A 14,557-nucleotide genomic window follows, 5' to 3' on the forward strand; every position below is an offset into this window, starting at 1 on the left:
TACTGATACATGCAAAACTTCCATTCATATCAAAATATGGGACTGTCTTAGAAGATTTATCTACTTAAAGTAAAAAAAATTGTTTCATTAAATGATGGTACTAAAGAGCTTCCCCAGGTCTGTGATACAAATGATACATTGTACTATGGTGGTCTAGCATTTTATGGCATGGAATTGACTAGTGTGCACTTTCGGCCCCCTGCCCTGTCAGTGCTTTGTGTGTAACTCATGGTGCAGTCTCTGCCTGTCAGTGCTCTGTGTAACTTGTGCTGCACTCACCTTGTGTGTGCTCTGTGTAACTCATGGTGCAATGTCTCAATGACCTCTGTTTATCACTCTGTGGTTTCCCATGTGTGCAACCTGTCAGGTCCCACCAATAATTGATCTCTCTTTTTGTAAATAAATGTTAATGAACTCTTAAATCTACCTATATTTATTCTGTTATTTATTAAATAGAAAAAGCATTGAAAATAAGAAACCCTGAATTTCAGACCATGTAGTTATGTACACTGACACCAGTTTGTTAATGAATACTAAAATGTAATAATCGGTAACTGTTCCTGTATCCATGCAACACAATTTATCACATAACTCAATACAATACACTTTAAAAGAAATTTATATTTATTATAATTGCATTTTTTGACAGGCAAACCAGCTTGGATGTGAATGTTGACTACAGTGTAAGTATTGCAGTTTCCACTTATAAGCTAATATATAAAGAAAACACTTGTTCTATTATTGTTGATTCTTTGCTCCTGAATGCAGAAACAATTAATGCAAAAACAAATGTGTTGGACAGGAAAAGAGCAAATTTTAGTGGAATAAAAGGAGACCCATAATCAGATTAATTCAGGGGAAAAGATAATACAGCAGACCCACAGTGGGAAATATTACAAAATGAGTAGGGTACAAACTCAAAACATTTCAACTAGGAATAAAGAGTTTGTGGCAAAGATTAGCATTCCATGAATGAATAAGGAGATTAAAGTCCAAGAAGGAGGTGTACAACAAAATGATAGCTTCTAATGTAGGAGAAATTCTAAAAGCACAGATGAGTAACAAAAAGGGAGAGTATAAGCAGGTATGAGAATAGTGGCTTATGCTTTTCAAAATGGGCTGCTAGCTTGTTTGTGATTACAGAGAAAGACCTGATACAAAGAAATGCTCTAACAGTTGGCATCAATAAATACTCATGTACTGTAATTGTATTTGAACTTTGGCTCTATTTAGCAATAATGTAGTTGGTCTTTAAACCAATTCCAAAATATTTTAAGATTGGATCAGCTATATGCCACTTTAAACATTACAGTGAGAGGCACTCTTAAGGGTTTGATCACAACATAATCCATGTGCCATATTGTTGTCTTCTCATGGAATATTTTCCAGTTTTGGCCACCTCTTGCTAGCTATTTGTACAGTACTGTCCTTTAACAATGGGAAGTATTTGGATTAAAAAAGACAAGCACACCATCGTTATTACAGTACTTACGAATTCAGCTGGGATTCATTTTATGTCTGCATTATATCTATGTTTTAAAAGATTATTGAGAAAAATTCGGTAGGTTAGTGCTTCCCGTTCACACCTGAAGGGGGCAGTAATGGGGTGCTGATGCAGTAACTGGGTGAGGCGAATCCAGTGCCGCACGGCAAATCTGATCTCCCGCTCTCCCTGTTGCACCACCCGTACGAGGTACTGTCAGGGACTTCAATGCAAGGCAGATCGTGATGTCAGTGAGCGTGCACCCGATCACTGGGCACCCGATCTGGAAAATTCACCATCACCTTTGCGCCTTGACCAGACAGTGACGCGGAGAGCTGGCGCACAGCTGCAGGAAGCCGGCTCCAGCGACGTTATGCAAAGGCATCGGCATTAATCACTCGCAGCTGCCAGGGCAGGTTAGTTTCGATGGTTTCTTGTCAGTTTCACCCAGTGGATGAGTTTGTATGAGTAATTTCAAGCTTTTTTATCAGCAGTCTTCTGGCAAGTGCAGTGTTGCTACATTTATTGTTCAAAGATTCAAACTGCTTCACTTGACAACATTAATGGGGGCTGTGCTGGCATGCCACCTCATCCTCCAGGGTATATGGCGGAGGGAGCGTAGGCAGCCAAAAATATGGGAACATGTGCGCAGAGGGATGAGGAGGGACATCAGTGCTCTCACCAGGAGACCTTACCCTCCGAGAGTAATCCGACAGCACCTTCAATTAAGCGAGAAGCAGTGTCTTAGATGGCTCCACATCACCAAGGTGGTGGTTACAGAACTCTGCCAGCTCCTCCAAACAGACCTCCAGCCTCACTAGGATGATTTAAACCCCAGATCCCTTTTGCTAACCACATGCCCATCATACATCCCTATGTCATTCCATATCACAGTGTCATTCCATATCACAGCGTCCTCCTGGGCATAAAGGTGAAATGAGAGAGACCACAAAATATTGCTAACTCCGTTAGTAAATTTATGCATAATCATATCACATTCATTCTAATAACTAATGACCTTTGTGCCTGCCATAGTTGAGTAGTTGTCATTGTGTGCAAGGCGTGAGATGTGGGTGTGAGTGTTGGTAGGTAGAGATTGTTGGTGGGTGAGTGCTGAGGTGCTTTGGGCAGTATATGAAGTTTGTGGTACAGATGGTGATATGTAGCATTTGTTGAAGCACTCAATCACCCTGACCACCCGACTGAGGTGGATCTGCCATGAGCACACCTGCTTCAGTCCTCTGGCTCCTTCTCCTTGTTGTGCTTCTCTTTGTTGGCTGTGCAGCTGCCTCAGCAATGCATAGAATGGGGTGCTGCAGTATCAATGAGCCTCCCCTTTAAGTACTGGGAAAAGCCTGTGGCAATGATGAGTTGAGATTAGACTGCACCTGATATTGGTTCACCTTTTTGAGTGTAACGCCACTGAGCTAGGCCTTTAAGACTTGATTTAGCACCCCAATCATTTCTTTGAGCAGTGAGAATGAATTTTGCGTGCAGCCTAAAGCATTAGCGCCTGGTGCTAATTCTCAAACTTTTCCTGGGCTATAATGAATTTCTAGCCCATGCATATGCTGTTTGAACTGTGAGTACTCTTGTGAAGATGATCTGCTTGAGGGATCTTAACTGAAAGAGTAGCTGAGCATGACCATGTGAGAACCTGAATTATAAATAGTTGAAGCAGGATGGTGGAAGGAGTCAGAGTTTAAAAAAAAGCTTTGTGATTGAAGACCTACAATGGCCATCCAAGATGTTTTCCATTTAAGAATATATACTTAAAATTCACTGATTTAAAATATGTATTTTAGTGGCTAGTCTTCCGGATTGCTGACTCGGAGATTCGTGGTACTCCACCTCCCAGTACCACCCCCACCAGTGTACAATGAAAGGAAATGAGGAGAGAGATGATGGGAGGGTGAGACTGAACTCTAGAACACCAGGGGGAAGACGTTCCATCTCTGCACTTGGCAGCCTACGATTTTCCACCCATTCACTTTAATGGACACGAGCTGGCGAGCGGAGAACTGTAGTTTCTACTCCCATGCATGAGAATGGATTCAGAGAAAAGTGGAATGGATAATTGTGGGACGTGTGGGTCAAAAATCTGAGATGAAATGCACAGAATTAACCTTTATTAGAGAACAGAAAAAAGTACTAATAATCCTGCAAATGAATAAAAGAAAAGTTACTGTCAGATATTTTCAAGCAGAACATTTGCGGAGATCTTTTTGATTAGTTAGAATGTAAATGTGTTGTAAAAATGTATCAAGCCCTAAAGAGAATGTGTTTATTTTCCAGGGCACCAATGAAAACATTGAAACTTTGATACCAAAAGGGCTATCTGAATTGACAAAGCAACACTTGCGCTATATCTTGCAGGTAAAACTGATACAGCCGTGGCAATAGTTATAGAACTGTCAGTGAAAATTGAGGATAAGTTTATTTTTTGTGGAAGTAAGCACTGAATAGACATTGTACTTGAAGGAAAAGTCCAGTTAACATAATAGCAGCCATTCTACTGATAAGTGTGGATTTCCCATTTCACTATGACCTTTATACCATGTGCCTGGCATTCACCCGAGAATTCCTCACTTTTTGTTATGAGCGCCACCCAATAGAAAGGCATTTTAATGCACTGAAAGAAGGAAACAGCCAAGATTTTGTCTAAGGCCATGGGCTGTCAATGCCTCTTGCCTACTTCAAGCTTCAACACCAAGATTTACTCTGAAAGTACAACAGTAGCTGTGCCCCGAAGAGCGAGACATGGATCTCTCTATGGATTAGGTCAATGGTTTTCAAACTTTTCATTGTGTAAGTGTTGACATAATCCCGGGCACCCCCAATCTCAGGAATCTAACTTCCAAAAACAGTGTCAGCTCCTACCCCAACCCCCCACCCCAACACCACCAAAAGGAAAACAGCGGTGTCTTGGCAATAAATGCATCTTATTAGCATAAAGTAATAGAAATAATTTGCTAATGAGTCAAGTATAAAAAAGTAGGGAAATCTAATGACACACAAACAATAACCTCACCTCCCTAGAGGCAAGGCACCCCTTTTGAAAACCTATGGATTAGATTGCAACAGGAGGACAGATTATTTGTAGTTCAATTAGTGTTATTAATGCAAATCATGGGAGTTTCTGTTGTTTATGAAGTCAAATGTCTTCCTTCTGCATGTCCTCCAGTGAAGATAAATAATTTAGTTTGACTTCGGATGAATAATCACTAAGTTGTTTATTAACTGGAACTGATGAAATACAATAGGTAAGCTGGCTTTACACAGGAGCAATGCGAGATAGGTCTTACCCCGACGGGGACGCCACGAGGACTGAGTCCGCAGTCCTCGGGTGAGCATGATGATGTCATCATGCTCAGTCACGTTTTCCTGCGCTTCGGGTGTCACGTGACCGCGTGATGACGTTAGCGTGTTGGTCCGCTCTTGGGGCGGTCACGTGATCCGCGCCGATACGTCAGCGCATTTCCCCGGTGCGGAGGCTGGCCGTTGAGGCCGCAATCGCAAGCGCGGGAGCGGGAGCTGGAGGCCGGGCTGACCCGGCGCTTGTCGCGGGAGCGGGAGATCGCGTCGCTCCCGTCTGCTGGCCGATGCGGCCGAAGTCGCGGTAGGCCGGGCTGTGCCGGTGGCCGTCATGGAAGGCCGAGTCAGGCCGGCGTACGTCACGTCATGTGTGACGTGACGTCAGCGCGCTAGGGTGCGTCTTAAAGGGGCAACGGCCCCAACAGGTAAGTTATAGTGAATTATGTACATAGTTAGTAAGGGACAACCGGTGGTACCGCCACATGCGCCCCCCCAGAATTCGCTTTAACGAAAGTCCAAAGATGGGCTGACGAGCCGGTGGTCTCGGCGAGCTCTGAAGATGCTGGTCGGCAGCGGATCCTTACGCACGTCGTGGCGAATAAAACGTATCCGTCAGGCGAAGGACCGTGGAAACGTGCAAAACAGCAGGCCAAGTCAGAGTGACGGGCAGGTCGGGTGGACGCGGGCGATCGCTCTGTTGATGGTAGAAGAAGTCCTTGTTCTGACGAACTCTGCAGGTACGTCAACCGGGCGATCCAGAAGGACTTTACAGGCGAGGTTGGTGAACTCGCCGACAGGTGAGCATAATCTTCGGGAGCCTGGCACGCACAGAATGGTGCGTACCATAGTGCTACGATGATCGCACAACGGAGAGTGAGCCGTTGCTACGCAGAGCAGTGATTGGTGCGGACTGCAACTTTCACGTGGCCAATCGCAGCCGTGGGCTGTCCGTTGGACCCGTCCTCAATGTTTGCGGCTTCAGTAGATGTTTGCGTTTGTTAAGGGGGGATGGGCGGCCGCAGCGAGCGAGTGGCTGAAAAACAGCATCAGCATGTAACGGGCTAGGACGGCAAATGTCGGCCCGCGTCAGGTGCTGTCCGAGCGTCGGAGTTGGAGACGGGCACGCCCTTAGTTCCTAGTTCTGATCATTCTGTTGATTCGGTCTTTTCTGTTACCAGCAGCACCACCCTCAACAAAAGGTGTTGTCTTTTCGTTCATGCCACCACGTGGCGAGGACAGTTTGAAGGGCCACCAGAAATTGTTGGCCATGTTGAAGTTCTTGCCGACTGTGTAGATCCCATGGATCAGATCGCCAATACAAATTATGCCATACTTTCCAAGCTGCTTTCCAATCAGGGCATTGGCAGTGAGGGCAATGCGCTGATGTTGGACCTGTCGAAACCATGTTTGTAAATCAATTCACAGACAGACTTTAGATTTGGATATTCCCATGCAATGTATGGCTCTGCAATACGGAGCATGTTGATTGAAGCCTTATTCGTTTTTGAATTTCAGATGCTTCGAAGTTGTGAGGAGCTTTTAGGATGATAGTAGGACTAAAAGGTTCACTGGGCCTGTGTTGAGCCGCATTTTTTTGAGGCCTCATCACTGATGGGAGTGACCAAATCGAGTTCTTCATGAGGAAGGCAATTGGAAGAGCTACTGTCCACATGGTGACGCAACAATTTTACCCCTCGATTGCCCCTGCCAAAGTGGTTGAAACCAATAGCTGGTGAGGCAACAACATTGAGGAAGCGAATGAGCAAGGGGGTGTGCATGCTGAGCTCCGTTTCTGACTCTTGCTCGACTTGTCTGTTGAGGATTAGGCTATCAATCAGACGCATGCCAAAGGCAGATCCTAAAAAGGATGGTTTGTGAGTCTCGTTGTCTGTAGCGATGGTGTAAGGAGGCTGAGCTGTGGCATCATTCCAATATTTCCCCAACAAGCCAACCTGAAGGATTCACTGAGCAAGACTGCTACGTAGTGGTTCTTTTGGGCAATTAACGTTCCGAGTGTGTCTTCCGAAGAAAATGGGCACCTTCATTTCATTAAATCACTGAGGCGCTTCCGGGTACGCCATTTCATATAGTAGAGCGGATAGCAGTCATCGGTGATGTCTCATCTCAATATTACATTCAACTCTGCCGTGCGGTGCTAAAAGAACTGGAAGTTAACCAGGTAGACTAGGAAAAATTGGCTATTTATTGTCAATCACCGTGCAGCTGTGCGTCAAATCCTTGATGGGTACAGCTTAGCACGAATCCTGTGCTTTGTAGACATAGGCACATCTCGTGCCCAGGAAAAATTCTGTTTGATCGCTTCAGTAAACCCCCTCAATCTTCAGGAGAGCAGTATGTTCTCTTTGGTTGCGAAAGCCTCGTTTAAAGCCAGTAAACGCAGTTTTGCAGGACCTATGGATATTACAAGGCCTGATATCAATAATGAAACAGTAGGAGGAATAGTAACCTGCTGTCAGCAGGTTGTCTTTCAATGTTCCTGTAGGAAGGCTATTCGTTCGGCACTTGTCAGGACGTTAAAATCAGAGTGCAGGCTTTCGACCTGCTGAAGCTTAAAACCTGTTTCTAGTACGTGCTCTATGGAGAGGAATCGCTTCCGGACCCTTGTGCTGATGGGCCAGAGAAAGGGTGGGACGGACTGGGCCGACGTCGCTTTCGGTGGGGGGAAACTGCCGGAAGGGCGGCAACGCTGCTTGTTGTTTCTGTTGACTTGGTGAAACTACTGCCGAGAAAGCGGCACCCTTCTCTTACCCGCCAGCAAGTACGATAGGTAACACAACCAGCAGGCCGACGGGCTGGTGCGTCGTCGGCGGGGAACGAGTCTTCGTGTTGCACGAGGGGTGGATCCTTGTGGCTTGCGAGGGATGGGTCCCCGAGGTTCGCGGGGGATGGGTCCTTGTGTGTCGAGAGGAGCGAGTTCTCGCGGTTCGCGGGGGTGAGTCCTCGCGGTATCCCTGCCGGGCGCGCTCCGACCTTGTGGGCCCGAACGTGCTGTACCCCGCGCTTGGAGAGATTGATACTTGCCGTAGGGGCGGACGACCCGCATGGCGGTAGAAAAGTCGACCACGGGGGCAGTAAGCAAATGCATGGTCTGCTCCATGTCGATGGTCCCGGCGAACTGGGCTTCTACCTTGCCAAAGCACGAGGGCAGTTGTTTCTCCCTGAATTGCGACAGCAAAATGGCTGGTGCTTCCATGGCTTGCTTGCTTTTGTGAAAAATGTTCACAAAATCGAGGTCCGGCTGTTTTTTCTTTTGTCCGTGAAAAACGAGATCACCTCCAGGCTGCGCTGCCCTTGCGAAGACGGTCGCAAAGACGGGGTCGCCAGGTTCAGGCTGCGTGCTTCCTCCGTGAAAACCGTCCACGGAGTCGGTTGTTCGTCGTCTGTGAAGACGAGGTTCAGGATGCGCGTTTCGCCCGTGAAAAACGTTCATGGATTCGGGGTCCGTCGTGGTAGGCGTTGTTGGCTGCTCTTCTTCCGCAAAACACGTTCACGGTTTCGGGGTCACCAATTGTAGGTATTCGTGTTGACCTCTTGGGACGAATACCTACTAAATAATTTAGTTCGACTTTGGATGAATAATCACTAAGTTGTTTATTAACTGGAACTGACTAAATACAATAGGTAAGCTGGCTTTACACAGGAGCAATGCGAGATAGGTCTTACCCCGACGGGGACGCCACGAGGACTGAGTCCGCAGTCCTCGGGAGAGCATGATGACGTCATCACGCTCAGTCACGTTTTCCCACGCTTCGGGTGTCACGTGACCGCGTGATGACGTTAGCGCGTTGGTCCGCTCTTGGGGCGGTCACGTGATCCGCGCCGATACGTTGGTGCGTTTCCCCGGTGCGGAGGCTGCCATTGAGGCCGAAGTCACGAGCACGGGAGCGGGAGCTGGAGGCCGGGCTGACCCGGCGCTTGTCGCGGGAGCGGGAGATCGCGTCGCTCCCGTCTGCTGGCCGATGCGGCCGAAGTCGCGGTAGGCTGGGCTGTGCCGGCGGCCGTCATGGAAGGCCGAGTCGGGCTGGCGGCCGCCGCGCGTAGGTCACGTCATGCGTGACGTGACGTCAGCGCACTAGGGTGCGTCTTAAAGGGGCAACGGCCCCAACAGGTAAGTTATAGTGAATTATGTACATAGTTAGTAAGGGACAACCGGTGGTACCGCCACAAGCCGAGATTAGTTTGGGGCAGGGATCAATAGACTGGTGTAAAAGCGAGGAAATTTGCACATACACACGTAACGTACTTGTGCCTGAGTTTCCTCGATCTTTAACGCCAAGTATTTGCTTTACATGTGCCTCTAGGCACAAATAACCAGGAAATTCCACTCTGAGATTTCTACCCTCACTGGTACAGGAGAACACTTACTTTACAATACCTGTTATCTTCCATTTGTATCTGTACAGAAACAGGATCATTACTGTAAAAGAGAGTGCTTTCAATGTAAAGAGCTCTCCCCTCCACCTCACAAGCAGTTTTAATGTCCTTCCCCGAACAACCCTTCCTCTTCCCAAGCGACCCATCATTTCATGTCATTCTTCTTTGAAAGTAGCCATTCTGCTGACACCAGCAACAAGATCAGTCACTAAGCAGCTCCTAGAGATTTTCATCTGGGCCAGTCGTGGATGCTGGACAGAAGGCATCTGGTCCAGCAAAATCCAATACATGAATAAATAAATCAGCAGAATTAATTGATTCTTGACTAACTTATGAAAAATGGTTGAAAATAGATCAAAAGTTTGGAGAAAGTAATAACAAATCACAAATTCTCCACATTACTAGAATGCAGTTGAATATGAAGTTTATTTCTTCTTCCTTTTTCTGTCAATTTTCTACCCTCCTTCCCTCCTCAATGCATTGACTCCTTTTCTCCTGTGTTACCTCCAAGTGGCCATTATTTATGTGGTAGCAAGTTATTCAACTAAATCGGGAATCCTGAACAAGCTTGATCCTTTCTTCACCTGATGTCCACACACACACTTCTACAGGAGTTCAGTGGATAGCACGCAAGAGCAAGAATTATGGCTGATTTCTCCTTCTCTATTCCAAGACTGTAGAAGTCAATCATAGTACTCCATCCACTGTCCTGGCTGAGATCAGTTACCTCAGCACAGGCTGGAGATTGAATTTGAGACTTTGCTGGTCTGTATGACTCAGCTAATTGCTTGATAAACTCGGGGAGCCAAGGGGAGATCCTGACTGGAAGGTTCTAAAAAGGTGCTGTTCAGGTTTGTAGTTCTGCACTCTCCCCCACTTGAAAGTGGTGCTAATTTTATACTGTAATCATCACAGCTCAACGGTCAACATTTCACAGACACAGCCTCCAAACAATCATCAAGGTTGTCTCGCAGTAACAGTTTAAAGGAAGATATTTAGTATCGTAAATTATTAATTTTACAGAAAATCCATTTGCACTGCCTTCAGTTTGTAGCTGTCACTGTGCTCTGTTAGCTATTGATCAGCCATAAAAAAAATACAGCCATATCTGACCTACCATTGCTTGTTGGGAGGTTAGTTGTCAGGTTTCTGCAGTTGTGATGTTTACAGTTCAGTGACTAGGCTTGAAGAAACCAGTACCTTGGTTATAGAATATTACATATGGCTGAACTGATGGGCTGTGTATGATTTTTTTTAGACAAGAATTACCGTGGACAAGTCCCTACGACTACTCTTGGCAACATTCAGCAGCCTACGTGAAGACCTGCTCCATCTGCAAGACGACTTAAATGTATGTCAAGGGGTTGCAACAATTCAGTGTCTGAAATGAAATATTTATATTCTTAAATTTTAACTGTTTGCTTAAGTGTACCTAACATTGAGGATGATCACTAGAAGTTATTGGCCTGTAGAAGTCAAAATTAAACCCAGTGTTTGTGGTTACAAATCTCAACTATATTATTGATATGTTTGAGCTCAAATTTGTTAAAATAGTACCAAGAAAGTAAGACATTAGAGGGTGTGCATTATGAGTATATTGCCATGTTGGAATTGAATATTGAAGGAACTATAAAACTGCCAATCTGTATAAATTCTTTTAGAAACCAATTGTTCTACTATTTCAAAGACAGCAGTGTTATATTTGATATTTAAATATATGTTTTCTTTTTCTTCACACTTTAATCCCTTCTTCCCACCTTGTCTGAAGGGACTGACTCATACTGGAGTATGGCCCTGCAGGCATCAGTAAAGCCTTTCATATCTCAACAAAACCCCCATTCTTCATGTGTGAGCCAGGATAATGAGAGTTGGCAGACTATGGGGTCATCACAGCCTACCCAAACCTTGCCTTCACCTGCTGTCAGCAAGAAAGCACTTTTCAGGATGGGTGTCTGGATAGAGATCAGCAATAGAAACCTTTGTTATTTTCCCTCTTCTCCATAACCCAGGGACACTAATGACATCAGCTAATTCAGCACAAATAGAGGTTGAACCTATCTTGTATGGCTCAGTGCCACATCATAGGGGTAATTTTAACCCTACCCACTTGGCATAAACTGAGCAAGCAGGTAGTTAAAATCATCCAGGTGACTTACCTGCCAACATCCCACACAGATCCCTCTATCTTCTATTTTAACCTGCTCTTCTGAACAGGCAGCAAGGACACCCACCTGAAGCTGGAAGGGTCCTCCTTTAAATAGACAGATCAGAGTTTGATGATGTTATTGGGCCCTGACTGCAATTTTAGCTGGTGGCCCGAGCAGGTAAGCACTTGTGGCCTTCCTGCCAGGTGAAGACAGCGGGAAGAAAATCCAGGGCCAGACCAGGCACAAACAGATAAGGAAAGTTTAAAAAATACTAAAACTTGTGGGGCCAGGCGGAGCAGGAGTGCCTCCCCTGCCCCGCAGGCCTTCCCGCCCATTTCCTCCCATGAGACCCTCCCAAAAACTACTCCCTGCGACTTATCTTGTTGCCGGCAGCCATTCCCATGGTGCCAGCCCGTGGCAAGCTGGCGCTTCCTGTCCATTTTGGGCAGGCAGCTGACTGGCATGCAGATGAGGCCCAGGCGTTAAAATTGCCCAGACCGCACGCTGAGGTTGGGGGTTTGGCACTTGCCTTTCCACCAACCTCCCAATTATATAGTACACTTATCTGAGCCATTGGGAGAACTGCCAGGTTTGAGTCTAAAGCAAAATAAAGTTGTAGGGAACTATGATCAGAAATAGCCTAATTTGTCTAATCCTTGTATCAGATCCGCACAAACTGTATCTTTGTAATTCACAAGTGTAATGACAAAGCAACAGGACTCCTTCCCCACCACAGCAGCACTTTGATGCACCAGCATACTGGTACAGCGAATCGGATACATGGCTTAATAGCACAGAGATGCTTGTAGAAATACTTGAGCATGCTGTGTTGCTATGGAGAGTGGCTATTCCTACATCTCCCCACTGCTAGTCCTGTCACATGATCCATGAATATCTTTAGGACTTGCATCACAAACTCTGCAATACTCTTTGTCCTGCACCATTATTTTTCTCTTCAGATAGTAGGGGGTGGGGTGTGCCTGAAACCATGTTGATTTCTGTTTGAGAAAGAGGGGTCAGCATTCAGTTTGAATATCAATGAGTCAAATTGTTCTGCTTTTGTTTAGTGATGGGCATTTTATAGAAACAATTTGAGGCACAAACTGTGGGGTTGAATCTGAAAACTGGAGATGGCAAATGCTAATTTCAATTTAATTCAAGTTGTTTAGATCATACAGGCAGCATTGTGTGTTTTTTTTATATAAAATAAATGTAAATTATGCTACCTTAATGTTGCAGATGGAAATTTATATTATGGTTTCAACTGCTGAGCAGAACAATAAATGTCATTTTTTAATTTGAAGGAATGCTTATCCTTTTATTTCCACAGAGACTTACAACAGACAAGGAGATGCTGGAAAGAGACCTGGCTTTTAAATCTCAGCAGGTAACAGAATACTTGCAGCTCTTGGAGTCCGTACGAGAGAACAACCGACAGTTGCAGGTAAAGCAGTAGCACAGTGGTTGTGACTGTTGCACTCAGTTCTCGTGTTATGAAGTAAAACAGGAGACACTAATACAGCAGCTGATGATTAATCAGGAATTCTCACGAGAATGTTCATTTTATAGGCCGTGAATCATTCCCTCTTTACATTCCACTCGGCTTACGTAAAAAGTCTTTGAGGCCTTTTGTTGTTTGCGGAGCCAGAAGTGTCCTGCATTACTTTCATCATGTCTCAGGCAATGATGTATTTCAGAAAGTTATAGTCATAAAGGTGACGGTGGAACACATCCGACTGAGTACCATCACCTGCTGCTGACTGTAGTAGTTAATGCGGTATATTATGTAGGTGTTATAGAAACATAGAAGATAGGAGCAGGAGTAGGCCATTCAGCCCCTCGAGCCTATTCTGCCATTTAATGAGAGCATGGCTGATCATCCAAATTCAGTAGCCTGTCCCTGCTTTCTCCCCATATCCCTTGATCCCTTTAGCCTTAAGAAATATATCTAACTCCTTCTTGAATATATTTAATGAATTGGCCTCAACTGCCTTATGGTATACCTCTGTCAGTTACAATAATATCCCCATAGTACTGCTTGCGAAATCGAGTATAATATCGTTACTTATCAATTCACATGATTGAATTGCACAGATCTACCATCTGTCACGGATGTCCATACAGCAAAAATAGAATATAGAAAGTAATCTATGGGGGTTTAAATCACATTCTGTGATACTGGTGACAAACACATCGACATCTGCTATTTTACTAAAGGTGTTGACCCATGAAAATAGGATTTCATACAAGTGTGTTAATGTATTTGTTACCAATATCACACAATGTAATTTCAACCCCTGTAGTGATTACTTTCTGTATTTCATTTCCTTTTTTGCTGGTAGGGGCATCAGCAACAGATTATGCAGAATCTGCTATGGAGTGCGTTCCGAGCAGTTACACAATTTATAGCTCGTATGACATCTCAACCCCTGTATCTTACTGACTTGCAAAAATACCATCTATTCATCCTGTATACCTAGAGGCAGAATGGCAGTGTAATCTGGAAAAGATTATATATTGTTATGTTGTAATGGATGAGATTGTAAGTCCTGTATCTTCCTCTCCATCCCTGCCATGAAACATCATTGCCAGCATCGGCAGTATTTGCTTTTGTATACCTCAATATCAGTTCATTTAGTAGTCAATAAATGAACTGAGCTGTGAAAATCACTTACCTTTTCTCTTGACATCTTTTGGTGAAAAGAATTCTGGACACTTATAGCGGTGTTGTACAGTGCCAGTTTTTACAGTAACAGTCAAGTTGACAATTTTCACATGCATACTGCAGCTGCATTAACAGTATAGTGTACAGTTTAATAATTCATGGTGTTTGTTAAATTAGCATATTGTGTCAGTATTATGAAACGGTGCACAGGAGGGTGTAGATGTGGGCAAAAGGACATATAATGGGCATACTCTCAATGTATTTTTTTTGGTGTTTTGGTTTAGAGTACCATTAAGGAGAATAGTTCAAGAAACCGATCTCTTGAGGATTTGATCTTAACTCTGAGGAACTCAGAGGCAGATAAGGAGTTCCGTGTGAAAGAGTTGGAATACAGCAAGCGAGCTCTGGAACAAGAAAATGAGACGCTCCGACAACAGGTAAAGAACAGATACTATACCTTGACATAACTGAGTATTTAAATGTTTCAAGTACAATTGAGAGAATGAAACCTATTCCAGTTACACCGAGTCCATTCACTTACCTGACCCCTGC

The 14,557-nt window shown here is 44.8% G+C and overlaps 1 protein-coding gene across 2 annotated transcripts in view; it reads left to right on the forward strand.

Moving 5' to 3' along the window:
- The window catches only part of LOC147125021 (protein POF1B-like), a 125,099-nt gene that overhangs the window by 88,786 nt on the left and 21,756 nt on the right, over window positions 1-14,557 (forward strand). For both annotated transcript variants that reach the window (XM_085996144.1, XM_085996141.1), the window contains 5 exons: window positions 650-683; window positions 3,779-3,859; window positions 10,452-10,544; window positions 12,671-12,784; window positions 14,290-14,442. In XM_085996144.1, coding sequence (XP_085852270.1) covers window positions 650-683; window positions 3,779-3,859; window positions 10,452-10,544; window positions 12,671-12,784; window positions 14,290-14,442 — 475 coding nt within the window. The remainder of the gene's footprint in view (window positions 1-649; window positions 684-3,778; window positions 3,860-10,451; window positions 10,545-12,670; window positions 12,785-14,289; window positions 14,443-14,557) is intronic.

The sequence above is a fragment of the Somniosus microcephalus genome, chromosome 1 (genome assembly GCF_052327205.1).
Source record: "Somniosus microcephalus isolate GS21.2 chromosome 1, FLI_Smic_1.0, whole genome shotgun sequence".
Classification (NCBI taxonomy): domain Eukaryota; kingdom Metazoa; phylum Chordata; class Chondrichthyes; order Squaliformes; family Somniosidae; genus Somniosus; species Somniosus microcephalus.